Source organism: Lepus europaeus, chromosome 5 (genome assembly GCF_033115175.1).
Source record: "Lepus europaeus isolate LE1 chromosome 5, mLepTim1.pri, whole genome shotgun sequence".
NCBI classification, from domain to species: domain Eukaryota; kingdom Metazoa; phylum Chordata; class Mammalia; order Lagomorpha; family Leporidae; genus Lepus; species Lepus europaeus.
The window spans coordinates 40785013-40806522 of record NC_084831.1 but is presented as its reverse complement, the minus strand read 5'-3'; the positions used below and the strand labels follow the sequence as shown (position 1 = coordinate 40806522).

At 38.1% G+C, this 21510-nt stretch overlaps 1 protein-coding gene across 1 annotated transcript in view; it reads left to right on the top strand.

Moving 5' to 3' along the window:
* The window catches only part of AGBL4 (AGBL carboxypeptidase 4), a 1345014-nt gene that overhangs the window by 558857 nt on the left and 764647 nt on the right, over positions 1-21510 (top strand). The window contains exon 4 of the mRNA XM_062190079.1: positions 7868-7962. Coding sequence (XP_062046063.1) covers positions 7868-7962 — 95 coding nt within the window. The remainder of the gene's footprint in view (positions 1-7867; positions 7963-21510) is intronic.

Sequence of the window (21510 nt, the reverse complement as noted above, 5' to 3'; positions counted from 1 at the left end):
TGTAAAGTTGTTATTTCTTCCTGGTATTTGCTTTTATATGGTGACCCTATCCTTGATTTTGCTTTTTGCCTCAATCTATGTTTTATCTAATATTATCATAACTGAAACAGTTTTCCTTTGGTGACTATTTTGATGGATATTTTTTTCTTTTTTTAAGAAGCCTTTACGTTTTATTCTAGCATTAATCTCTGAAATTCCAATGAAATAATCTACTGCTTCTGATTTGCTATGTTTGCCAAAGGGTGACTTAGAAGGAGATAGTTGCAGGGCTGGTGCTGTGACATAGCATGCTAAGCTTCTACTTGGGGCTCTGGCATCCCACGTGGACACTGATTCATGTCCTGACTGCTCCTCTTCTGATCCAACTCTTTGCTTGTAGCCTGTGAATGCAGTGGAAGATGGTCCAAGTGCTTGGTCCCCTGCACCTGCATGGAGACCCAGAAGAAACTCCTGGCTTCTGGCTTTGGATCCACTCAGCTCCAATAATTTTGGCCTTTTGGGGAGTGGACCAGCAGATGGAAGACCTTTCTCTGTCTCTCCCTCTCTCTGTCTGTAACTTTACCTTTCAAATAAATAAGTAAAAGAAAAGAATTGTATTTGAAAGGCAGAGTTACAGAGTCAGAAGGAGAGAGAGAGAGAGATCTTCCATCCTCAAGTTCATTCCCCAAATGGCCAAAATAGCTGGAGCTGGGGCATTCTGAAGCCAGGAGATTGTTCTAGGTCTCCCAAGCACTTGATCCATCTTCCACTGCCTTCCCGGGAGCACAGGGAGCTGGATGAGAAGTGCAGCAGTTGTGACTCTAACTCATGCCCATTGGGATGCTAGCGCCACGGCTGGTGGCTTACCTCCTACACCATAGTGCTGGCTTCGATGTATATTCTTCTATTCTCTTACTTTCAAACTTTCTGTATCATTAAGTTTTAGCTGTATCTCTGGCAAATGTGGTCAAATTAAATGTTGTTACTTAAACACTTTGGGAAATTTTTAACAGTTAATTTCTGTGATTACTGATAGTTGGAATTATTACTGTCTTAGTTTGGGCTTTCCACTATAATGTTCTTTGCTTTTTATCCTTTCCTCCTATCATACCCTCTTACTGACTGACCATGTTTTCTTTATCTGTTCTTTCTATTCATTTATAATTCATACACCTGTTATGTCTTTTTATACCAGCCCATGCTCATTTACCTAGTGATGTTTAAAGTTCATTAGCATCCCTATCTTCCTTCAGAGCCATACAAAAGCCTAAAAATGTTTTAACTCTGATCTAGCTTCCCTGTACTTTTACTGAATTTCAACCACATCATTGTTGACTGAATCTTTTTAATTATCTTCAATTATGTAATTATAATAATAGTTTATGGAGTCAATTATTGTCCAATTTACCTGTGTCCCTCTGCTCACTCTTGCCTCTCGCAGGGTTTACCTTTGTGTCCAATTTCTTTTTTCCTCTGAAGTTTATTCATTAATAGTAGCTCCTACCTGAGACTCTGACACTGCAAAACTTTCTGGTATTTGTCTGAAGACGTCTATTGAAGTCTGATTTCTGCAGCTTTGGAGGTTTTTTCCCTGGTTTGCTTTGGAAACTGTCTCTTTATTTTTGTAGTTCTACAGTTTTATTTGGTGTGTCTAGATCTCTATTTTTGCTTTCTTTAGTTAATTTTCATTTTTAGTTAGTTTTAACAGATTCAATATGATTTGCAGATACAATTCTGTTGACGTATTGATATTCACTTCCTCCCTCCCTTCCTCTCACTCTGTCCCACCATCCTTTCTATCATGTCTCTTTTTTTTAGTTTTTGAGATAACATATTTAAAATTTACAATGCAGTAAAAAGGCTTAATGCTTCACCAGATAAGAAGTTTAATTGACTTCTACTTCCTAAATCTGAACATTCATGTCTTCATGAATATCTAGAATTCTAGAATATAGTTAGCCATTTTCTCTTTAGATTTACATCTGTGTTTCTCTTGTATTTTGTTAGAGAACTCTTAATGAGACATATATAGATTTTTCTTTTTTATGTCTTTTTCATATTTTCTATCATACTAGATATAGTATATATAGATATATATAGTATAGTATATAGATATAGTACATATAGATATATATGTATATATATGTATAGATATAGTATATATAGATATATATAGTATAGTATATAGATATAGTACATATAGATATAGTAGTTATCTGTGCTGAATTCTTGATATTTCTTCAGGTCTTTCTTCACTAATTCTCCTTTCAGTGGCATCTATTCCATATTTTACCATGTTTATTTATTTATTTATTTTTGACAGGCAGAATTAGACAGCGAGAGAGAGAGAGACAGAGAGAAAGGTCTTCCTTCCGTTGGTTCACTCCCCAAATGGCCGCTATGGCCAGCGCGATGTGCAGATCTGAAGCCAGAAGCCAGGTCTTCTTGGTCTCCCATGCTGGTGCAGGGCCCAAGCACTTGTGCCATCCTCCACTGCCTTCCCGGGCCACAGCAGAGAGCTGGACTGGAAGAGGAACCACTGGGACAGAATCAGGTGTCCCAACTGGGACTAGAACCCAGGGTGCCGGTGCTGCAGTTGGAGGATTAGCCTAATGAGCCATGGCGTCAGCCTTACCATGTTTATTTAATTTTCAAATCCAATTATATCTTTAATGATAGTGTTTTGCCCTGCTCTCATGTGGTTGAAACAGGTTCTGAAATTGTTGGACATTTAAAAAGTACTTTATGTTTCATCAGTTAGTTATAGGACCTGAAGTTCTTATTAACCCAATTTAGGTTTTTATTTTCTGGCTGATTCTCACTCTTAGTGTGAGTTGTTTCCATAAATGTTTTGTAAATTTGTGTGCACATTTATCTTCTAAGGATTTTATTTATGGAAATACTGTGTACCTGGATTGAAGGATCTGTTTTGTTGCAACTAAATTTATTTTATTTACTTGACCTGAGCACTTAGACCAAGGTAACTTTATAGATTCAAACCCAAAATCAAAAATGATCTGGCATACATTTAAAATCATTTTTTCTACTCCAAACACAGGAATAAATGGGTATGCTTCTTTTGTCTCATTGCCAGGGAGTGATTTTTTTCTAAGTACTAGTATCACTAATACTATATATCATTTTGAGGGGCCTAGATAATATCAATGAGTCCCATTTCAGATGCCCTGGCTTGTGCAAGTTCAAGACTTCATCTGCTATCTTTGCATGAATGCTAAAATCTAAGCATCAAGTTACCAAGAAACTTACTGCCTTCTTTACCCATACACTTCTCCATCATCTATGGATTTCTCTAAAGAAAAAGTTCTGCTTGAAAAGAATGTTCTTAAATGTTCCTAATATTTCTAGGAGTTTGGAGGTTATCAAGTGCAGTAATACCTACACAGTACTACCCACACATCCAAGTACATAGAAAATATTTGTGTACGTGGAGAAGAATTTGGGGGCAGGCATTTGACATAGCAGTAAAATCACTTGCTAAGGATGCCTACATTCCATATTAAAGTTACCTCAGTCCAAGTCCTGGTTCTGCTACCAACTCCAACATCCTGCTAATGTGCAATCAAAGAGGCAGTAGGTGATCAAGTACTTTGGTCCCTGCCACGCACGCAGGAGACCTGGGTTCTGAGCTCCTGGCTTCAGCCTGGTTTAGCCCTGTTTGTTGTGCGCATTTGGGGCGTAAAGCAGTAGATGGGAGCTTGTCTCAAGTAACCATGGTTTTAAAAAACTACATAGGTGCTTGTAATCTACAACTGAATTATTCTAATATACACATTGTCAAAATAATGTGAATGAAGCACTTAATTCAGAAATTTATACATACTAATGACTCAGAAATTATTGATTGTTATTACAGTTGTTACCATTACATTATGAATACTCTCTCTCTCTCTCTCTCTCTCTTTTTTTTTTTTTTTTGCTTTTTTATTTCTTTTTTCTTTTGACAGGCAGAGTGGACAGTGAGAGAGAGACAGAGAGAAAGGTCTTCCTTTTCTGTTGGTTCACCCCCCAGTGGCCACTGTGGCCGACGCGCTGCAGCTGGCGCACCGTGCTGATCTGAAGCCAGGAGCCAGGTGTTTCTCCTGGTCTCCCATGTGGGTGCAGGGCCCAAGGACCTGGGCCATCCTCCACTGCACTCCTGGGACACAGCAGAGAGCTGGACAGGAAGAGGAGCAACCGGGACAGAATCTGGCGCCCCGACCGGGACTAGAACCCAGTGTGCCAGCGCCGCAGGCAGAGGATTAGCCTAGTGAGCTGCTGCACCAGCCTCTTTTTTTTTTTAATATATATTTTATTGACTTGAAATACAGAGTTACAGGGAGAAGTAGAGAAGTAGAGAGAGAAAGAGAGAGAGAGTTAGTTCTTCCATATGCTGGTTCACTCCCCAAATGGCACAATGTCTGGAGCTAAGCCAATCCAAAGCTAGGAGCCAAGAGCATCTTCTGGGTCTCTCATGTCGGTGCAGGGGCCAAAGGATTTGGGCCATCCTCTGCTGCTTTCTCAGGTACACTGGCAGAGAGCTGGATCAGAAGTGGAGCAGCCAGGACTCGAACCAGCACCCATATGGGATGCCATATGGGATGCCGGTTCTGCAGGTTGGGGCTTTAATCCACTGCACCACAGCACTAGCCCCATGAGTACTCTTTCCTCTGATGCATTTTTAGTAAATATCTAATGACTAAGTTTAAAATATGGAATGCACAGATTTCCTGCACTGTCTGCTTGCAATTAGCTATGATTATCAGCACCACATGCTGCCTCACTAAATGGTTAGAAACATAAAAATTGCTTGGACAAGAAAATGGTAAGAGACAGTATTACTCTTTACATGTAATGTTATAAAGAAAGTGGGATTTTTATGGTCATAACACCTAAGATTTAAGTCTTTTGTCTAAAATTATTCTAATGGATGGGCAGTTTGGCAGTGGTGAAGATGGGAAGCCTTCGTCTCATATCAGAAGGCCAGTGTTTGAGTCCTCGACTTCCAGTTCTAGCTTCCTGCCAGTGCATACTCTGGGAAGCAACAGCTGGTAAAACAAGGAGTTGGTTCCCTTCCACCCATGTGGGAGACCTGGATTAAGTTCTTCCCTCCTCTTGTCCTGGCCCAGCCCTGGCTGTTGCAGGTATTTGGAAAGTGAACCAGTGGATGGAATATCTCTGTCTGTCCGTCTCTGTCTCTGTTTCTTGTTCTCTTTCTGCCTTTCAAATAAATTTTTTAAAAATCTAAAAAAAATAATAAAATTAAGTGTAAATAAAAGATATTTGTTTATAGATGAAGTAGCTAAATGATATAACATATTAAAAGTGCCTGGATAATTTTGAGGATACATAGTAGAATGTTACTGATCAATAAATGTTCACCTTTATTTCTCATTTCTAGTTCAGCTTCACATATGCATATCATTTCTCTAGTAGCTTTCCCCCTGTGTTTATCAATAATCTGAGTGCTAAAAATACAATATGGCTTCCAGGTTCACTAGAAACAGATCTGGCACCTGGACTCTCAGAAGAAAAGGATTAAGCTCTGTGAGGTTCAAAGACTATTTGTCCCCTTGATATTGATTTTCTTAAATTAGACAGTAGCCAAGGCTCTGTGAGAAGTAATTGAACTGACAATAAGCAGACCTAGGGTATTAGTAATGGAACAGACTTGGGCATTTTTGAAGACTCAATTTAAGGCAGAAGGGGGGGGGTCTGATACTGAAATGCCTAGACTTCTGGTCAATGACTGGGTCTCTGAGGAAAAAGGAAAACACAAGTTATTCCTAAGAGCTTATTCATGCAACAAACCGTTTTATGACAGCCTCAAGCATGAGGCCAAAAAAATGGTTTTGATTTTCTCTTTTTAACAGCACAAAATTTTAATGCATTGAAAAATTGCCAACACCTACCTCTCTTCTTCTTTTGCTATCTTTTTCTTGCCTGCCTGCCTTCCTTCCTTCCCCCCTCCCTCCCTTCCTTCCTTCCTCCCTGCTGCCTATCTCTGTTTTTCTACTTCTCTATTGTCTTCCCCCCCTCCGTACTTTTTCTTCTGTCTCTCTCTCTACTCTCTTTCCTTCCTTCTTTCTTGCCTTTACTTTGGAAAACAGACTTGGTTAGCATTATGAAATTTTGGAAACTTAGCATCACTGGCAGCTTAACCTAGATTCAAATATTGATCCATTCATCTATTAGTGGCATGATTCTGAGCAACATGTGTTACCTCTTTGAAGCTTAGATTCCACATCTGTAAAATGGGGAATGTTATCATTTATTTACTGAAGTTATAGGAGAATATTTAAGATTTTAAAAATCATGCAAAATCTATGACATTTGATGCTGTATAATACATCACACAGTAAATATTTGTCAAGTGAAATGACACATACATTTTGATGCTTCTCTTTCTTTTAGTGCTCTGTTAGGAAGGCTAGCCTACAAAAATCTCTTGAAATCTTTTCCCTTTCTCAAATTATGCTGGCTGCCCTTTCACTAGTCCTCGTATCCCCTTTGGATTGTTTCACTGGTCTTCTTCACACATTTTATGTGTGAAAATATGTTTACTAAAATATATTATCTCTTTTACTATGCTACCTTCTTAGGAATACTTTAGGCATTTAAAATACCCTACTACCCTTTTTTATTTATTTACTTACGGTGTATTTTTATTTATTTGAAAGAGTTACAGAGAGAGGAATGACAGAGAGATAGTTCTACCATCCTTTGGTTCACTCTTCAAATGGCTGTAAAGGCCAAGAATGGGCCACAAAAACCAGAAGCATGGAACTCTGTGTCTGGCCACATGAGCAGTGGGAACCCAAGTAGCTGGGCCATCTGCTGCTGCTTTCCCAGGTGCATTAGCAAGGAGCTGGATTGAAAACAGAGCAGCCAGGAATCTAGCTGATACTCAGATATGGCATGCCTGTGTCACAAGCAATGGCTTAACCCCTTCTGCCATAAACACTGACCTTGTTACTACAAGGTAAGAGCAAAAGTACTTAAGGCATATGAATCCATGATGAGATTAATATTGAGCCTAATATACCTGATCACAGCAGTTCTTAGTAAACAGAGTTCCAAATAGGAGCCAGCACCTTGGAGCAGAGGATTAAAGCCCCGGCCTACAGTGCCAGCATCCCATATAGGTGCTGGTTCGAGTCCTGGCTGCTCTGCATCTGATCCAGATTCCTAGTAATGTGCCTGGGAAAGCAGTAGAGAATGGCCTAAGTCCTTGGGCCCCTAAACCCATTTGGGAGACCTGGCTCCTGGCTTCAGATCGGCTCAGCTCCAGCTGTTGAGACCATTTGGAGAGTGAATCAGTGGATATAAGACCTGTATCTCTCTCTTTCTCTACCTCTCTCTGTAACTGTGTCTTTCAAATAAATACAATAAATCTTTAAAAAAGTTTCAAGTATTTAATTAACTTTTAAGTTACGATTTTGTGTTTAGTTACTATATTTAAACCTTTTAAACTTCAACTGCATTACTGTCACCCTAATGATACTATTATTGATTTCCATCCAAAATCTAGGTCAGATGTATTAATTTATTTAATTCCCATGAGAACCCTATGATGTACATACTGTTATTATTCTTTTTTAGACAAGAACACTGAGAGAGATGTCTAGTAGGTGGCAAGATCACACAATTCAAAAGTGGTGGATTTGGGATTAAAAGTTCAGGCCTCGAGGTTCTGGAGTCAGTGTTGTTAACTGTCATGTTTAGCTGGCACAAAAACATTCCATTTCTGTGGGTGCTGTTTATTCTCACTAGACTGTTGCCTGCTAGTTCATGTGGCTGGTTTTAACTCTGCTTACTATTTTGTCTTATCAGGAACTGGTAACTTGCATAGCATGGCCTTCTGATGAGCTCCTCCCCTTTTCTTTTTCAGAGAGTCATTTTCAACATTGTTAATTTCAGTAAAACCAAGAGTCTTTATAGAGATGGAATGGCGCCTATGGTGAAATCTACCAGCAGACCCAAATGGTAAGTGACTCACGGAAAGAGACCTCTTTCTGGTTAGAAAATTTGAACCAGAGCTCAAGCTGATCTTTGCTCCCAGGGCTCTGTCTTAATTCCATTGACCAGAATGAATATTGCTCTTTGAGAATGTTGAGAATATATTTCCATGGTTAGAATGAAGAATATTATGTAATGAGGGAAGGTACAGTCTATTATTTGGTAAACTTCCTATTTTGTTTTTCTTTTATTAATACTATCTTTAAAGTATAATGAAAGTCAAGTTTGTTGTCATAAATTTTTTCCTAACCTAAATATCTAAGAGGTACAGTAAACTGGGAAGACATTGGGAACTAGAGAGTTTGGTAGATTTCTCTTGTTTTCCCCTCCTCACCTTTTAGGTATTTTTGCAAAAATATTCTCTTTACCTTTTGTGAATGTTAAAATTGTTTGTTCTTATTTGATAATGAAGACGAGGAGAGTTTGACAGCATTGCTTAATAATGGTAATGAGAATGATAATACATATTTACAAGTGCTATTTACTCTTGCTGGGCTGAACATTTTACCAGGAAATAAAGATCTTCCTGGTTTCTTTTTACTGCTGTTGATTCAAAATGTATTTTATCTGATCGAAGTATGGCTATTCTTGCTTTCTTTTGGGTTCATTCGTGTTGAATAGTTCGTTCCATCATTTTACTTCAGCCTATGTGTGTCCTGACAAGTGAAGTGAATTTTCTGTGAGCAGCATACAGTTGGGTCTTACTTTTATATCCGTTCAGTTGCTCTGTGTCTTTTATTTGGAGAATTTAGTTCATTGATATTTTAGGTAATTCTTTATAGGTAAGATCTTACTACTGTCATTTGGATACTTGTTTTGTGTTTTTATTTTTGTTCCTTTCTTTATCTCTTACAATCTTCATTTATGGTTAAATGATTTTTTCTACTGATGTACTTTGGTTCTCTCTCTCTCTCTTTCTCTTTCTCTTTCTCTGTCTCTTTCTCTCTCTGTTAAGTCTATGTTTAGGTTTTGCTTTTGGTTACCTTGAGGCTTAAAAATACTTCTTTTGGTTAAAACAAGCTTTCATGAAATGATAAGAACATTGAATAAAAATAAGAAAAAAACAAAAACAAAGAAATTCTAATAAAACACTTTATTTGTTTTCCATACCTCTCAACATTTTAGATTTTTAAAACATTTATTTAGTGGCCAGGGCTCTGGCATAGAGGGCAAAGCTGCCACTTGCAGTACTGGCATCCCATATGGGTGCTGGTTCAAGTCCTGGCTGCTCCACTTCTGATCCAACTCTCTGCTATGGCCTAGGAAAGCAATAGAAGATGGCCCAAGTCCTCGGCCCAAGTTCAAGGACCCTGAAAAAGCTCTGCTCCTGGATTCAGAATGGCCCAGCTCCAGGCATTGTAGCCATTTGGAGAGTGAACCAGTGGATGGAAGACTTTTCTCTCTCTCTCTCTCTCTCTCTCTCTCTCTCTCTCTCTCTCTTTGCCTGTGCCTCTCTATAACTCTGCCTTTCAAGTAATTGAATAATTTTTTTTAAAAAAGGATTTATTTATTAATTTAAAAGAAACAGAAAGAGAGAAGTCTTATATCCAGTCATTTACTTCCCAAATGGCTGCAGTAGCTAGGACTGAGCCAGACTATAGCCAGAAGCTAGGACCTCCATTTACATCTCCCACATAGTTGACAGGGATTCCCGTACTTGGGCCATCTTCTGCTGCTTTCCTAAGAGAATTAGTAGAAAGTGGGATTGGAAGCAAAACAGCTGGGACTTGAAGCAGTACTCAGACAGGGTGTGCTGGCATTGCAGGTGATGGCTTAGCACATTGTTCTACATTGCTGGCTCTACATTTTGAACTTTTGATGTTACATTTTCTCTCTTTCAATATTTTCTATCTGTTAACATTTTAGTGTGACAATTATATGTTTAAGTCTTCACAGTAAAGATATAAATGATTTATATACCATTTTTAAAATATTAGGACATTCTGAATTTGTTGGTATGGTTACTCTCACCAGTGAGTTTTCAAACTAAAGGGAAGGGATTCCTTGCTGTCTACCCAATATTTTAGGAAGGATGAAAGAAGTAGCTTCTTGGCTACTCAGAGAGCTCCAAGTAGGTCACACCCGTGTCTCATAGTCACCAGGCCCGAAGAAAACTTGGGGATACACACCAGGCCCATGAGAGGCTGGTGGTGCTACACACCAAAATAAGCCTGTCTTGCTGGAACACAGGTCTCTACCTCATGTTAGTGGAAGCCCAGAGACTCTATCCACAGGCACTGACCCAGGGATAGGAACTTACAGGATCTGCAAAGCCTTGGAGGAGGATGTTAAGTAGCCCTTTGGCCACTGATATTGGCCCCACTCTGATCATACCTGGGTCTCACAGTCCCTGGCCCCTCAAAGACATAGGAGTGCCCTTCATGTTCCCCCAAAGCTGGCAGTGACACACATCCAATGAGTCTGACCACACCCGACCCCCAGTACCACCACAGTTCTCTGCAGGCAAGTTTAAAGGCTTTGTTTGTGAACACTGGCCAGGGTCTTTGGGCTTTGTCAAGTGAAGGGTCTCAGGATAGTAGGCTCAGCTCTGAGCTCCCTGCCCTCTCCACATAGATAGCGTCTCACTTTATGCTAGTGGTTTGGGTTTGAGAGGTAGAGGCTGCATAGCTGTGAAAACTCCAAGTATTTACTCCATGAGAAAGGGCCTAGGGGCAAGGACTGGTGAGCTTAGCCTGACTGGATTTTTTTCTCAGTGGGCTTAGTACCATAATTCAGTTTACTTGGTCTCTCCAAATAGGAGATATCTTTATACACTCCTTAGAGCTGGGGGACAAGTGACACAGCAATTCTTTTCTTCTTGCTGTCTTCAAAAAAAAAAAAAAAAGCTTTCTTATGACTATAAGAAGATAAAGTACTGCAGTCTCTCACTTGGATTCTGTAGCTCTTTGGAAGGGGACTTAGTATGTGTATAGCTATTCACATTGGTGTCTCTATGAGGAAGTGGTAGGCAAAACTTCTTATTTAGCTCACTGGCTTCCAAAATGAGTTAAAATATTTTTTTCTTTATTTGAAAGTAGAGTGACAGAGAGAGACACACACACAGACAGAGAAAAGATCTTCCATCTGCTGGCTCACTCCCTAAGTGGATGCAATAGCCAGGACTGAGCCAGGGTGAAACTAGGCGCCAAGAACTCCATGGTGGTCTTCTATGTGGGTGGTAGGGGCCCAAGCACTTGGGCTGTTTTTTGCTGCTTTCCCAGGAGCATTAGCAAGGAACTGGATTGTAAGTAGGACAGATGGCATTCAGACTGGCACTCTGATATGGGATCCCACTGTTGCAGGCATGTGGCTGCTTAACCTACTCTTCCACACCAGTACAAAAATGAGTGTTTTAAAAGACAAAAGTTGCATATTATTCATCTATCACACAGTAGGTGTTAAATGAGTGCTTGCTGAACTGAATTGAATTTGTTATGAGAATTTACATGTAAAGTGCCTGGCACTTGCTAAGTGTTCAATAAATGTCATTTATTATTAATAGTGTTATGTAAAATACTGTGCAAATGCAAGGAATTGTTAATATTATTCTAGCTTTGATCCCTGTTCAAATTTTAATGACTAGTGAGAAGATAGTCTCTGAATATCTATATTTATAGAAAACTAGCGATTCATAAATATTGAATTGTACTTTTATCCACAAGTGATACTTGGCAATTTTCTATAAATGCTATGCTGAGAAACTCAGGTTTATAGAAGTGTAGCTATTTGATGATGATAGCGAAAACTGTTTATTAAAAGGTAAAAATATCTTTGTGGGCATGTTTTTTGCTTTGATGCTTCAGATCAACTAAAATACTGATCCTTCACTCAATGTTCTTTGATAACGGGATCTGGGCAAGAGATTGGCCTTTGCTTTGAGTCTCTGAATCCAGCCAAAGTAAATAATAGAACCAATCTCTCTGTTAATAGGCATATGTGTAGATGAGTACTTCCAACCTTGCTGGTAACCAGACATTGTTCTTTTCATTCTCCTAAGGTCTTCAAAATAACATTGTTAGGATTTTTAGATAGCAACAGTAATCACTGTCCCCTTTTCCCAAGTGTTCAATTTTGCTTTCTCTCTCTCTCTCTCTTTCATGCTTTTGATTATTGGTTGAATCTTCTCAGAGTTCTTAACAAGACTGAAATATTAATGAGTCCTTGTATATATGATACCCTAGATTTATGTCAGTGCTCTTAGCAGCAGCCATTATCAAGCCATTGGACTTCTCTGATGGTCTGAATGAACTGAAGTTTCAAAATTAAGTTCATTGTAGTTAACAAAGCAGTTAGGCATAAAGTACAATACCATACCTAGACCTTGGATACAAAACCTATTCCCCTCGCTCCATTATACCCAGGTGTTTAGATATTTTTTCTACTGATATACTATGCATTAATTCTAAATATTGGCTATAACTATGCCATAAAAAGAACTTTCTCCTCATAATTTTTATTAAATAATATCTACTGGTTATAATTGTTATTCTTCTTGACATCATTTTATTCTGAGCATCTTTTTTGTTCCTTAGACGCTGTCTGCCTAGGACTTTCTTTCCACTGTGTTAGTAATGTATACCAGCACCTGTTTCCCAGTAGCCCTTATCCCAAATGTTCTAGGATTAGAGAAGTCACCATGACTGTTTGGTTCTCAGAATATTAGATTTTACTGGCTCCAAAGAGTCCATCACAATTTATGATTCGAGAAAATGGCCTAAATCAGGCCTGAAAAATACCAGATCCCAAAATTAGGATTTATTCTCCAGTGTGCTCTTAGTTCTAACCCTGCCAAACCAAGCAAACATTTTTACGAGAGGTTTCAGAAAATTTTTTGTCTAGGGCTTCCCTGTGATACTGCAAAGAAGTCATGGAAAAACTCTTCCCTCAGGACAAACAACAAACATTCTGAATTGTTTGGATTTTGTGTCTAACAAATTGGAGAAACAACCTTTCTTCACCATTTGAAGGTGAAACATTCTTCCTCTTCATTCTCACAGGGGCCTGTTACTGATGCAGAGGTCTCAGGTTTAGTGTAGACCTGACAATCAGTTACTTGTAAAAAGCAGCCGGGCTAGAGGCACAATTAAAAAGCCATTATGTATATATATGTCCACTCAGCTGTTCGGCCTTGTGAAGACAAAGTCAGAATTTCTGCCTCTCTTAGTTCACCATGTTTCTTTTCACATATTGGACCCTTAAGGATTGTGGTTAGGGCCATGTAGCAACAGTTTTCTGAAACCATAGCTCATTAATTAATATTTCTTAACAATATCCAAGGCCAGGATTGCTATGTGTTTGGCACTTCTGGGAACTGGATGAAAAGGCAGTTGAGATCTGTATGCTCACCTAGGCAGAATGTGAGGTTGGAAGTATTTACACACTAGTAATAGTGGCAAAGGCCAGACACATCATGACTTCAATTTCAGTGTTCCATATTTCATGCAGAAGTATGATAGGGGAAGCAAAAACAAAGAAGAGTATGCCTCATTGATTTTTTTCTTCATAGTAGTTTGAGAAGATTGGGCCAAATCTTAGAGGTGGGTTTCATTTAACACATTTTTATTGAGAATCTAGTCTGTGCTAGATCCTGGGATTAGAAATATGAATATGACCTCACTTCTCTCTTGAAATATTTTATTTTTCTTTTAGAGGTTGAAATGACATATAAACACTAATAGATAAAATATGAGGAACATTGTCTTTAGAACCATTGGAGAGGTACGGAAAGAGCCTCAGTTTGCTCATTATAAAAATGTGTAACATTAATTTCAGAGTCGTTATAAGAAAAAAATGATATGAATGTGAAAATGATTTTTGAAGTCTCAAATGTCACAATAAAATCCCCTTTTCTTTTCTTTTCTTTTCTTTTCTTTTCTGATGATTCACCCAAGACTGACTGTGTGATTGTTATTCCTTCTTTCCTTCTATCTACTTTTGCTTGTCAATAAATACTTAATTAGTAGTTAAAAAGGACCAGAGGGGCCGGCACTGCTATGTAGTAGGTAAGGCCACTGCCTGCAATGCTGGCATCCCATATGGGCGCGGGGTAGAGTCTGGCTGCTCCACTTCCAGTACAGCTTTCTGCTATGGCCTGGAAAAGCAGTAGAAGATGGCCCAAGTCCTTGGGCCCCTGCACCTGTGTGGAAGACCTGGAAGAAGCTCCTGGCTCCTAGCTTCGGATCTGTGCAGCTCTGGCCGTTGCAGTCTTTTGGGGAGTGAACCAGTGGATAGAAGACTTTCTCTCTCTCTCTCTCTCTCTCTCTCTCTCTCCCTCTGCCTCTGCCTCTCTGTAACTCTGCCTTCAAATAAATAAATAAATCTTTAAAAAAGTAAAAAATAAAAAGGACCAGAAACTATGCAAAGCATTAAAACATACACTTTGTGTTTCTGTGTGGGTGCAAACTGATGAAATCTTTACTAAGTATATGCAGAATTGATCTTCTGTATATAAAGATAATTGGAAATGAAAAAAAAAACACCTGGTGTTAAATTGGAAATGGCATAGAAAATTAATTAATTTTTAAAAAATATCATGTAGGATCTCTACCTTTAATATGCTGTATACTGTTCTTTAATGCTATAACTAGTATTCCAACAGTATTTTTTCACTTTGTGTTGCTATGTGGGGGCAAACTGTTGAAATCTTTACTTAATATATACTGAACTGATCTTCTGTATATAAAGAGAATTGAAAATGAATCTTGATGTGAATGGAAGGAGAGAGGGAGCGGGAAAAGGGAGGGTTGTGGGTGGGAGGGAAGTTATGGGAGGGGGGAAGCCAATGTAATTCATAAGCTGTACTTTGGAAATTTATATTCATTAAATAAAAATTTTTAATAAAAAACATAATAGTGAAAAGTGACTTTTTTTCTCAAAGCTTATAGTCTATTAGGATAAACATTAAATATTCAATTCTAGTAAAGTGTAAGAACTTGGGAATTTAGTATGATTTGCAAACTACTTAGCATGCCATATAGCATTTAAGACCTAATCTACTCAAAGAATAAAAGACCTTCCTCGGGAAGTATTTATGCTGAATTCTGAAAGATGAATAGGAGTTAGATCATAGCAGGTGGGGATATGTATGAAGCAATAGAATGTATCTGAAGACCAAAAGAAGAAAAAGACTATTACATCTTTGACGGGCCAGAGCCAATGTGATTGAAACATGAATTTCTAATAAGAAAGTGATTGTATATACAAGTAGGAGTGAAGTAAAGGTGAGCATTATATGACAAGCTAAGTATTTAGGCGTGGTTTTAATGACAATGGAAAAAAATTGGAGGGAATCAGCAGGGGCAAGACATGATCAATCAGGTTGGCATATTAGAAAGATCAGTCTTGCTACCGAAGAGAGAATACAGTTTCTTGGAGAAGAGGATAATTGCTTGGAAGATTTCATAATACCTTAGGCCACAGATAATGAAGAATTAGGATGTTAACAGCAGTGATGAAAATAAGTGGATGATATGAGGTATAATGTACAATTGAATCTGGTTAGCATTGTGATTGATTGGATGTGGCAAGTAAAATAGAGGGAAGAGTCCTAACTGACCTCCAGGTTTTCTACATGGGCAACAGAAGGGATGACAATGCTGTTTACTAAAGATAGGGACAATAGGGGGAAAATCAGCTTTTGGATATTGGCTTTGCTGTAAGCAATGAGGAGGCTGGCCTTGGAAACATGGAGTCAAAAGTACCTGGGACACCGGTTAGCAGAGATGTCAGGTAGGTAGTAGAATATATTGTTAAGAGACTCAAGAGAAGAATCTGGAGGTACAAATTCAGAAGTCATTGGTCTGTAGATATAACCAGAGTGGTGAAATTAGATGTGATCTCCCAGTGAAAGTATATGGAGTGGACAGAAGATTAGGCTGGGGCTCTTGAAAAATTCCTCCATTGAAAAATTAGGTAGGGGATTAGAGGTTCACAAAAGAAAGTGAGGAGGACTGAACTTAAAGAAAGAAAACCAGGAAACTGTGGTGTCATGAAATCAAGAGAGAGGCCTTTTCTAAAAGGGGATGCTAAAGCTGGCAAGTATCCCTAAGAAGTGAAAGACAATTAAAGTTTGAAATACCCAATGAATATAAAGATCTGAATGTCATTTGAGGCGTTTAGTAAGTGCACTTTAATGATGTGGTAGAGGATGATGAGTGTTCAAAATGGGTTTGTGTGGTTTAAGGAGTTAGTTGGAGATATAGTTTGAAGAAATTCAGACAATATGGATAATTCTTCAAAGCATTTGACTATAAAAATAGGGAAAGCGGTACAGGCCCATGGGATAAGCACAGTTATAATACTAATTTGAATTACATGTGGTGACAGTGGTATGTACAAATAAATATTCATACTTTCTGTCATTCACTTTTAAAGATTTATTTATTGAATTGTTTGAAAGGTGGGGGGTGGGAGAGCGAGAGTGAGAGTGAGGTCAAGGAAGGAAGGAAGGAAGGGAGAAAAGAAAGAAGGAAGGAAGGACAAAGAAAGAAAAAAAAGAAAAAAAAAAGACATATCTGTTTATTCACTCACCAAATTACTGTGAAAGACAGGTCTGGGCCAGGCTGAAGTTAGGATCCAGGAACCCCACCCTGGTCCCTTGCATGGATGTAAGTGTTTTAAGTTCTTGGCCCCACTCTCTGTCATTCTTAATGTAATAATAATCTTTAGCCTTGCTTCTATCCAAACTCAAGATTTTTGAAATTGAAAGTAGTGGTATCTTATGAAATAGTGGAGCTTTACCTTATTGTCATAAAAATTAATATTTCTTTGCAAATGTATAAATTATGGCTAATTTTTAAAATTTTTTTTCATTTATTAAACTTTTATTTAATGAATATAAATTTCCAAAGTACAGCTTATGGGTTACAATGGCTTCCCCCCTCCCATAACTTCCCTCCCACCCACAACCCTCCCCTTTCCCGCTCCCTCTCCCCTTCCATTCACATCAAGATTCATTTTCAATTCTCTTTATGTACAGAAGATCAGTTTAGTATATATTAGGTAAAGATTTCAACAGTTTGCCCCCATATAGCAACACAAAGTGAAAAAAAATACCGTTGGAGTACTAGTTATAGCATTAAATAACAGTGTACAGCACATTAAAGACAGAGATCCTACATAATTTTTTTAAAAATTAATTAATTTTCTATGCCATTTCCAATTTAACACCAGGTTTTTTTTTTTTCATTTCCAATTATCTTTATATACAGAAGATCGATTCAGTATATAATTAGTGAAGACCTCATCAGTTTGTACCCACACAGAAACACAAAGTGTAAAAATACTGTTTCAGTACTAGTTACAGCATCACTTCACATTAGGCCACACATTAAGGACAAATCCCACATGGGATGTAAGTACACAGTGACTCCTGTTGCTGACTTAACAATTTGACACTCCTGTTCATGGCGTCAGCAATCTCCCTAGGCTCCAGTCATGAGTTGTCAGGGCTATGGAAGCCTTTAAAGTTCGCTGACTTTGATCTTATTCCGATAGGGTCATAGTCAAGGTGGAAGTTCTCTCCTCCCTTCAGAGAAAGGCACCTCCTGCCTTGATGGCCCCGTTCTTTCCACTGGGATCTCACTCACAGAGATCTTTCATTTAGGTCTTCTTCTTTTTTTTCTTTTCCATGGTATCTTGGCTTTCCATGCCTACAATACTCTCATGGGCTCTTCAGCCAGATCCAAATGCCTTAAGGGCTGATTCTGAGGCCAGAGTGTTGTTTAGGACATCTTAATAGTTAATATTTTATAAAAACAAAAATAATAGGTTAAAAATTAAATTACCTCTTATGCCCTATATATCTGTTGTCTTTTCCTGCTTAATTTTTTTATGCTGCACTTACTACCATTGAGCACAGTATAATATATTACTTCTTTTATTAGCCATCCCTTTATCTGTTGGAAAGTAAGCACTATAAGGATAAGGATTTTAGGCATTTTTATTCACTTTTATAACACCAGCATCTAGAACTATGCTTGGGATATAGTAGGTGCCCAGTAAATATTTGTTAAATAAATAAATTAATCTATTGTACCTCCACTAAACCTAATAGTTATTTACATTTTATATTTTCTTTTTTTGTTCTTGTTTCCTTGAACACATTTTTACACATCATGTGTCAAATATACTCATTTGTATTCTGTTCTTTGCATTTAACATTATATCAAAATGATTTTCCTATTTTCTCCAAATATTCATCATATCTGTTTTTTTTATTTAGTAAATATAAATTTCCAAAGTACAGTTTATAGATTACAATGGCTTCCCCAACATAATTTCCCTCCCATCTGCACCCCTCCCATCTCCCGCTCCCTCTCCCATTCCATTCACATCAAGATTCACTTTCAATTATCTTTATATACAGAAGATCGATTCAGTATATATTAAGAAAAGATTGCATCAGTTTGCACCCACACAGAAACACAAAGTGTATAATACTGTTTCAGTACTAGTTATAGCATTACTTCACATTGGACAACACATTAAGGACAGATCCCATATGAGAAGTAAGTACATAGTGACTCCTGTTGCTGACTTAACAATTTGACACTCTTGTTTATGGCATCAGTAATCTCCCTAGGCTCTAGTCATGAGTTGCCAAGGCTATGGCAGCCTTTTGAGTTCGCCAACTTTGTTCTTATTCCAACAGGGTCATAGTCAAAGTGGAGGTTCTCTCCTCCCTTCAGAGAAAGGTACCTCCTTCTTTGATGGCCCCATTCTTTCCACTGGGATCTCACCCGTGGAGATCTTTCATTTAGGTACTCTTTTTTTTTTTTTCCAGAGTGTCTTGGGTTTCTATGCCTAAAATACTCTCATGGGCTCTTCAGCCAGATCCGAATGCCTTAAGGGCTGATTCTGAGGCTAGAGTGCTATTTAGGACATCTGCCATTCTATGAGTCTGCTGTGTATCCCGCTTCCCATGATGGATCGTTCTCTCCCTTTTTGATTCTTTCAGTTAGTATTCGCAGACACTAGTCTTGTTTGTGTGATCCCTTTCACTCTTAGACCTATCAGTGTGATCAATTGTGAACTGAAATTGATCACTTGGACTAGTGAGATGGCATTGGTACATGCCACCTTGGTGGGATTGAATTGGAATCCCCTGGCACGTTTCTAACTCCACCATTTGGGGCAAGCCGATTGAGCATGTCCCAAATTGTACATCTCCTCCTTGATCAGCTCTTGTCCTGACTTTTGATGTACAATATAATACTTTATCCATTTTAGTATTTGTTTTGCTTTGTTTTGTTCTAGTACTATTGGTTGAACTCTGTAATTAACACACAATTATTCTTAGGTGTTTAAATTTTAACTGAAAATTGATCCCTGTTAAATATAAGAGTGGGAATAAGACAGGGAGGAGATGTACAATTTGGGACATATCTGGTTAATTTTTAAATCTTTTTATGTATCATAATTTACTGTATCATTTTCCTATTACTGGGCATCTTGATTTTCCCTAATTTTAAAAAATATATAATATTATACAGATTTAGATTTCTTAAATTGTTTTTTAGAATCAACTATAAATCAAGAGGGTTTTATAGTCTCTAAGAAGGATTAATAGGTATAAACTCTTGCAATACTTGCTCTCAAAAAATGTTGCACCAATTTAAAATATATTCGTTTGCTACTGTTTTAGTTTTACTGTTATCTTCACAGCATTAATAATTGTATTTATAATTATGAGTTATAAAATGACTCTTGTTTTCATTAGGTTTTGTATTTTAAGAATATTGGCATTATTTTAATGCCACAAAATATTGTTTTCAAAATAAATAGCTATGCATCAAAAAGAAAAAAATAAGGCATTATGGACTTCTGATTCTGGAACTATTTCTACTGCAGCTAAGAACCATATATACTTTTTTTTTAAAAAAAAAGATTTATTTGAAATGCAGAGTTACAGATAGACATAGGTAGAGAGAGAGAGAGGACGATCTTCCTTCTGATGCTTCACTCCTCAGATGACGGCAAGGGCCAAAGCTACACCAATTTGAAGCCAGGAGCCAGAAGCTTCTTCCAAGTCTCCTGCATTGGTACAAGGGCCCAAGGACTTGAGCTATCTTCTGCTTTCCAAGGCCATAGCAGAGAGTGGATCAAAAGTGGAGCTGCCGGGACTCAAACGGGAACATATATGAGATGCTGGCACTGCAGCTTTACGCACTATGCCACAGTGCCGGCCCCTGAACCATATTTACTTTTTATGAAACAAACAGAACATTCTGAAAGGTGGAGAGAAGAGCAGCTAGTTTCCTCAGGACTTGAGAAATGATATGCTGTGATTTCTTCAGATTTCCGTTGGCCTTACATGTGCCAGAATGGCTACTGCAGAGATTGGTAACCTGGAAATGCCAACAGATCCAGCCAAAGGAACAGCTATTCCCAGAAGCTTGTCCTTTCCAAAGAAAGGATCAGAAAAGGGGCAGTCCAGCAAGACAAATTATCATCAGTCTATAATCACCTACTCCAGCCAAACACTATAAATACTGTGTCCCCCTTATACCCTCACCAATGAAGCGTCTATGGGACACCTAGACCTCCATCTTTTCCCTAATCATCTCCTCCTTAGGCAACAGTAGGGAACAAAAATTTTCATTCCTGCTGGATGGTAATAGATCTTCTTCATGGTACAAAACCACATGTGGTCTTAATTTCCACCACCCACTTGAGGATGGACTGAAGAACAGAATGGAAAGGATGGAGGAGAGAATACATGAACTTGGAGGTGGAGTAATAGAGGTTATCCCCTCTGAACATTAAAGAAAAAATAGACAAAGTAAAAAACATTAGCAGACCTCAGAGCCTTATGGAACTAAGACAACAGATCTAGCGTTCATTTTTTGAAAGTTCCAGGAAAGGAGAAAGAGAATAAGACTGAAAATTCAAGTATGAATTGGCTGAAATCATCCCACTTTGTTAAAATGCAGAGACCTATGGATTTGAGAGATTGGACAAACCCCAAATATGAAAAACCCATGAAATCTATGCCAAGAAATATTATAATCATTTTTTTTAAAAACAAATGACAGTTAAAGTATCTTGAAAATAGCAAGAAAGAAATGATGCGTGTTAATAGACGATGTTAACATCTTGGTCTTGGTACTATAATATAGACGCAGCCTTTGCGGAAACTTTTGGGAAGCTGAATGAAGGATACAGGAGACCTCTATTTATTATTTTTTGTAAATTCATGAGAATCTATAATTATCTTAAGAAGTTAATAAAACATTATTTCACATACCATCTATCAAAAATTGGCCCCAAATATAAAAATACTTTAAAGAATGTCAAAAAGCATTTGAAGGGTAGGCATTGTGGCACAGTGGGTTAAGACACTGCTTATAATCCCAGCATCTGATATCAGAGGACTGGTTAGCATCCCAGCTAGTCTGCTTCTGATCCAACTTCATGTGAATGCACTTGGAAAGGCAACAGAAGGTGGCCCCAGGTGGGAGACCAGGATGAAGTTCCTGGCTGCTGGCTTTGACTTGGCCCAAACCTGGCTGTTAT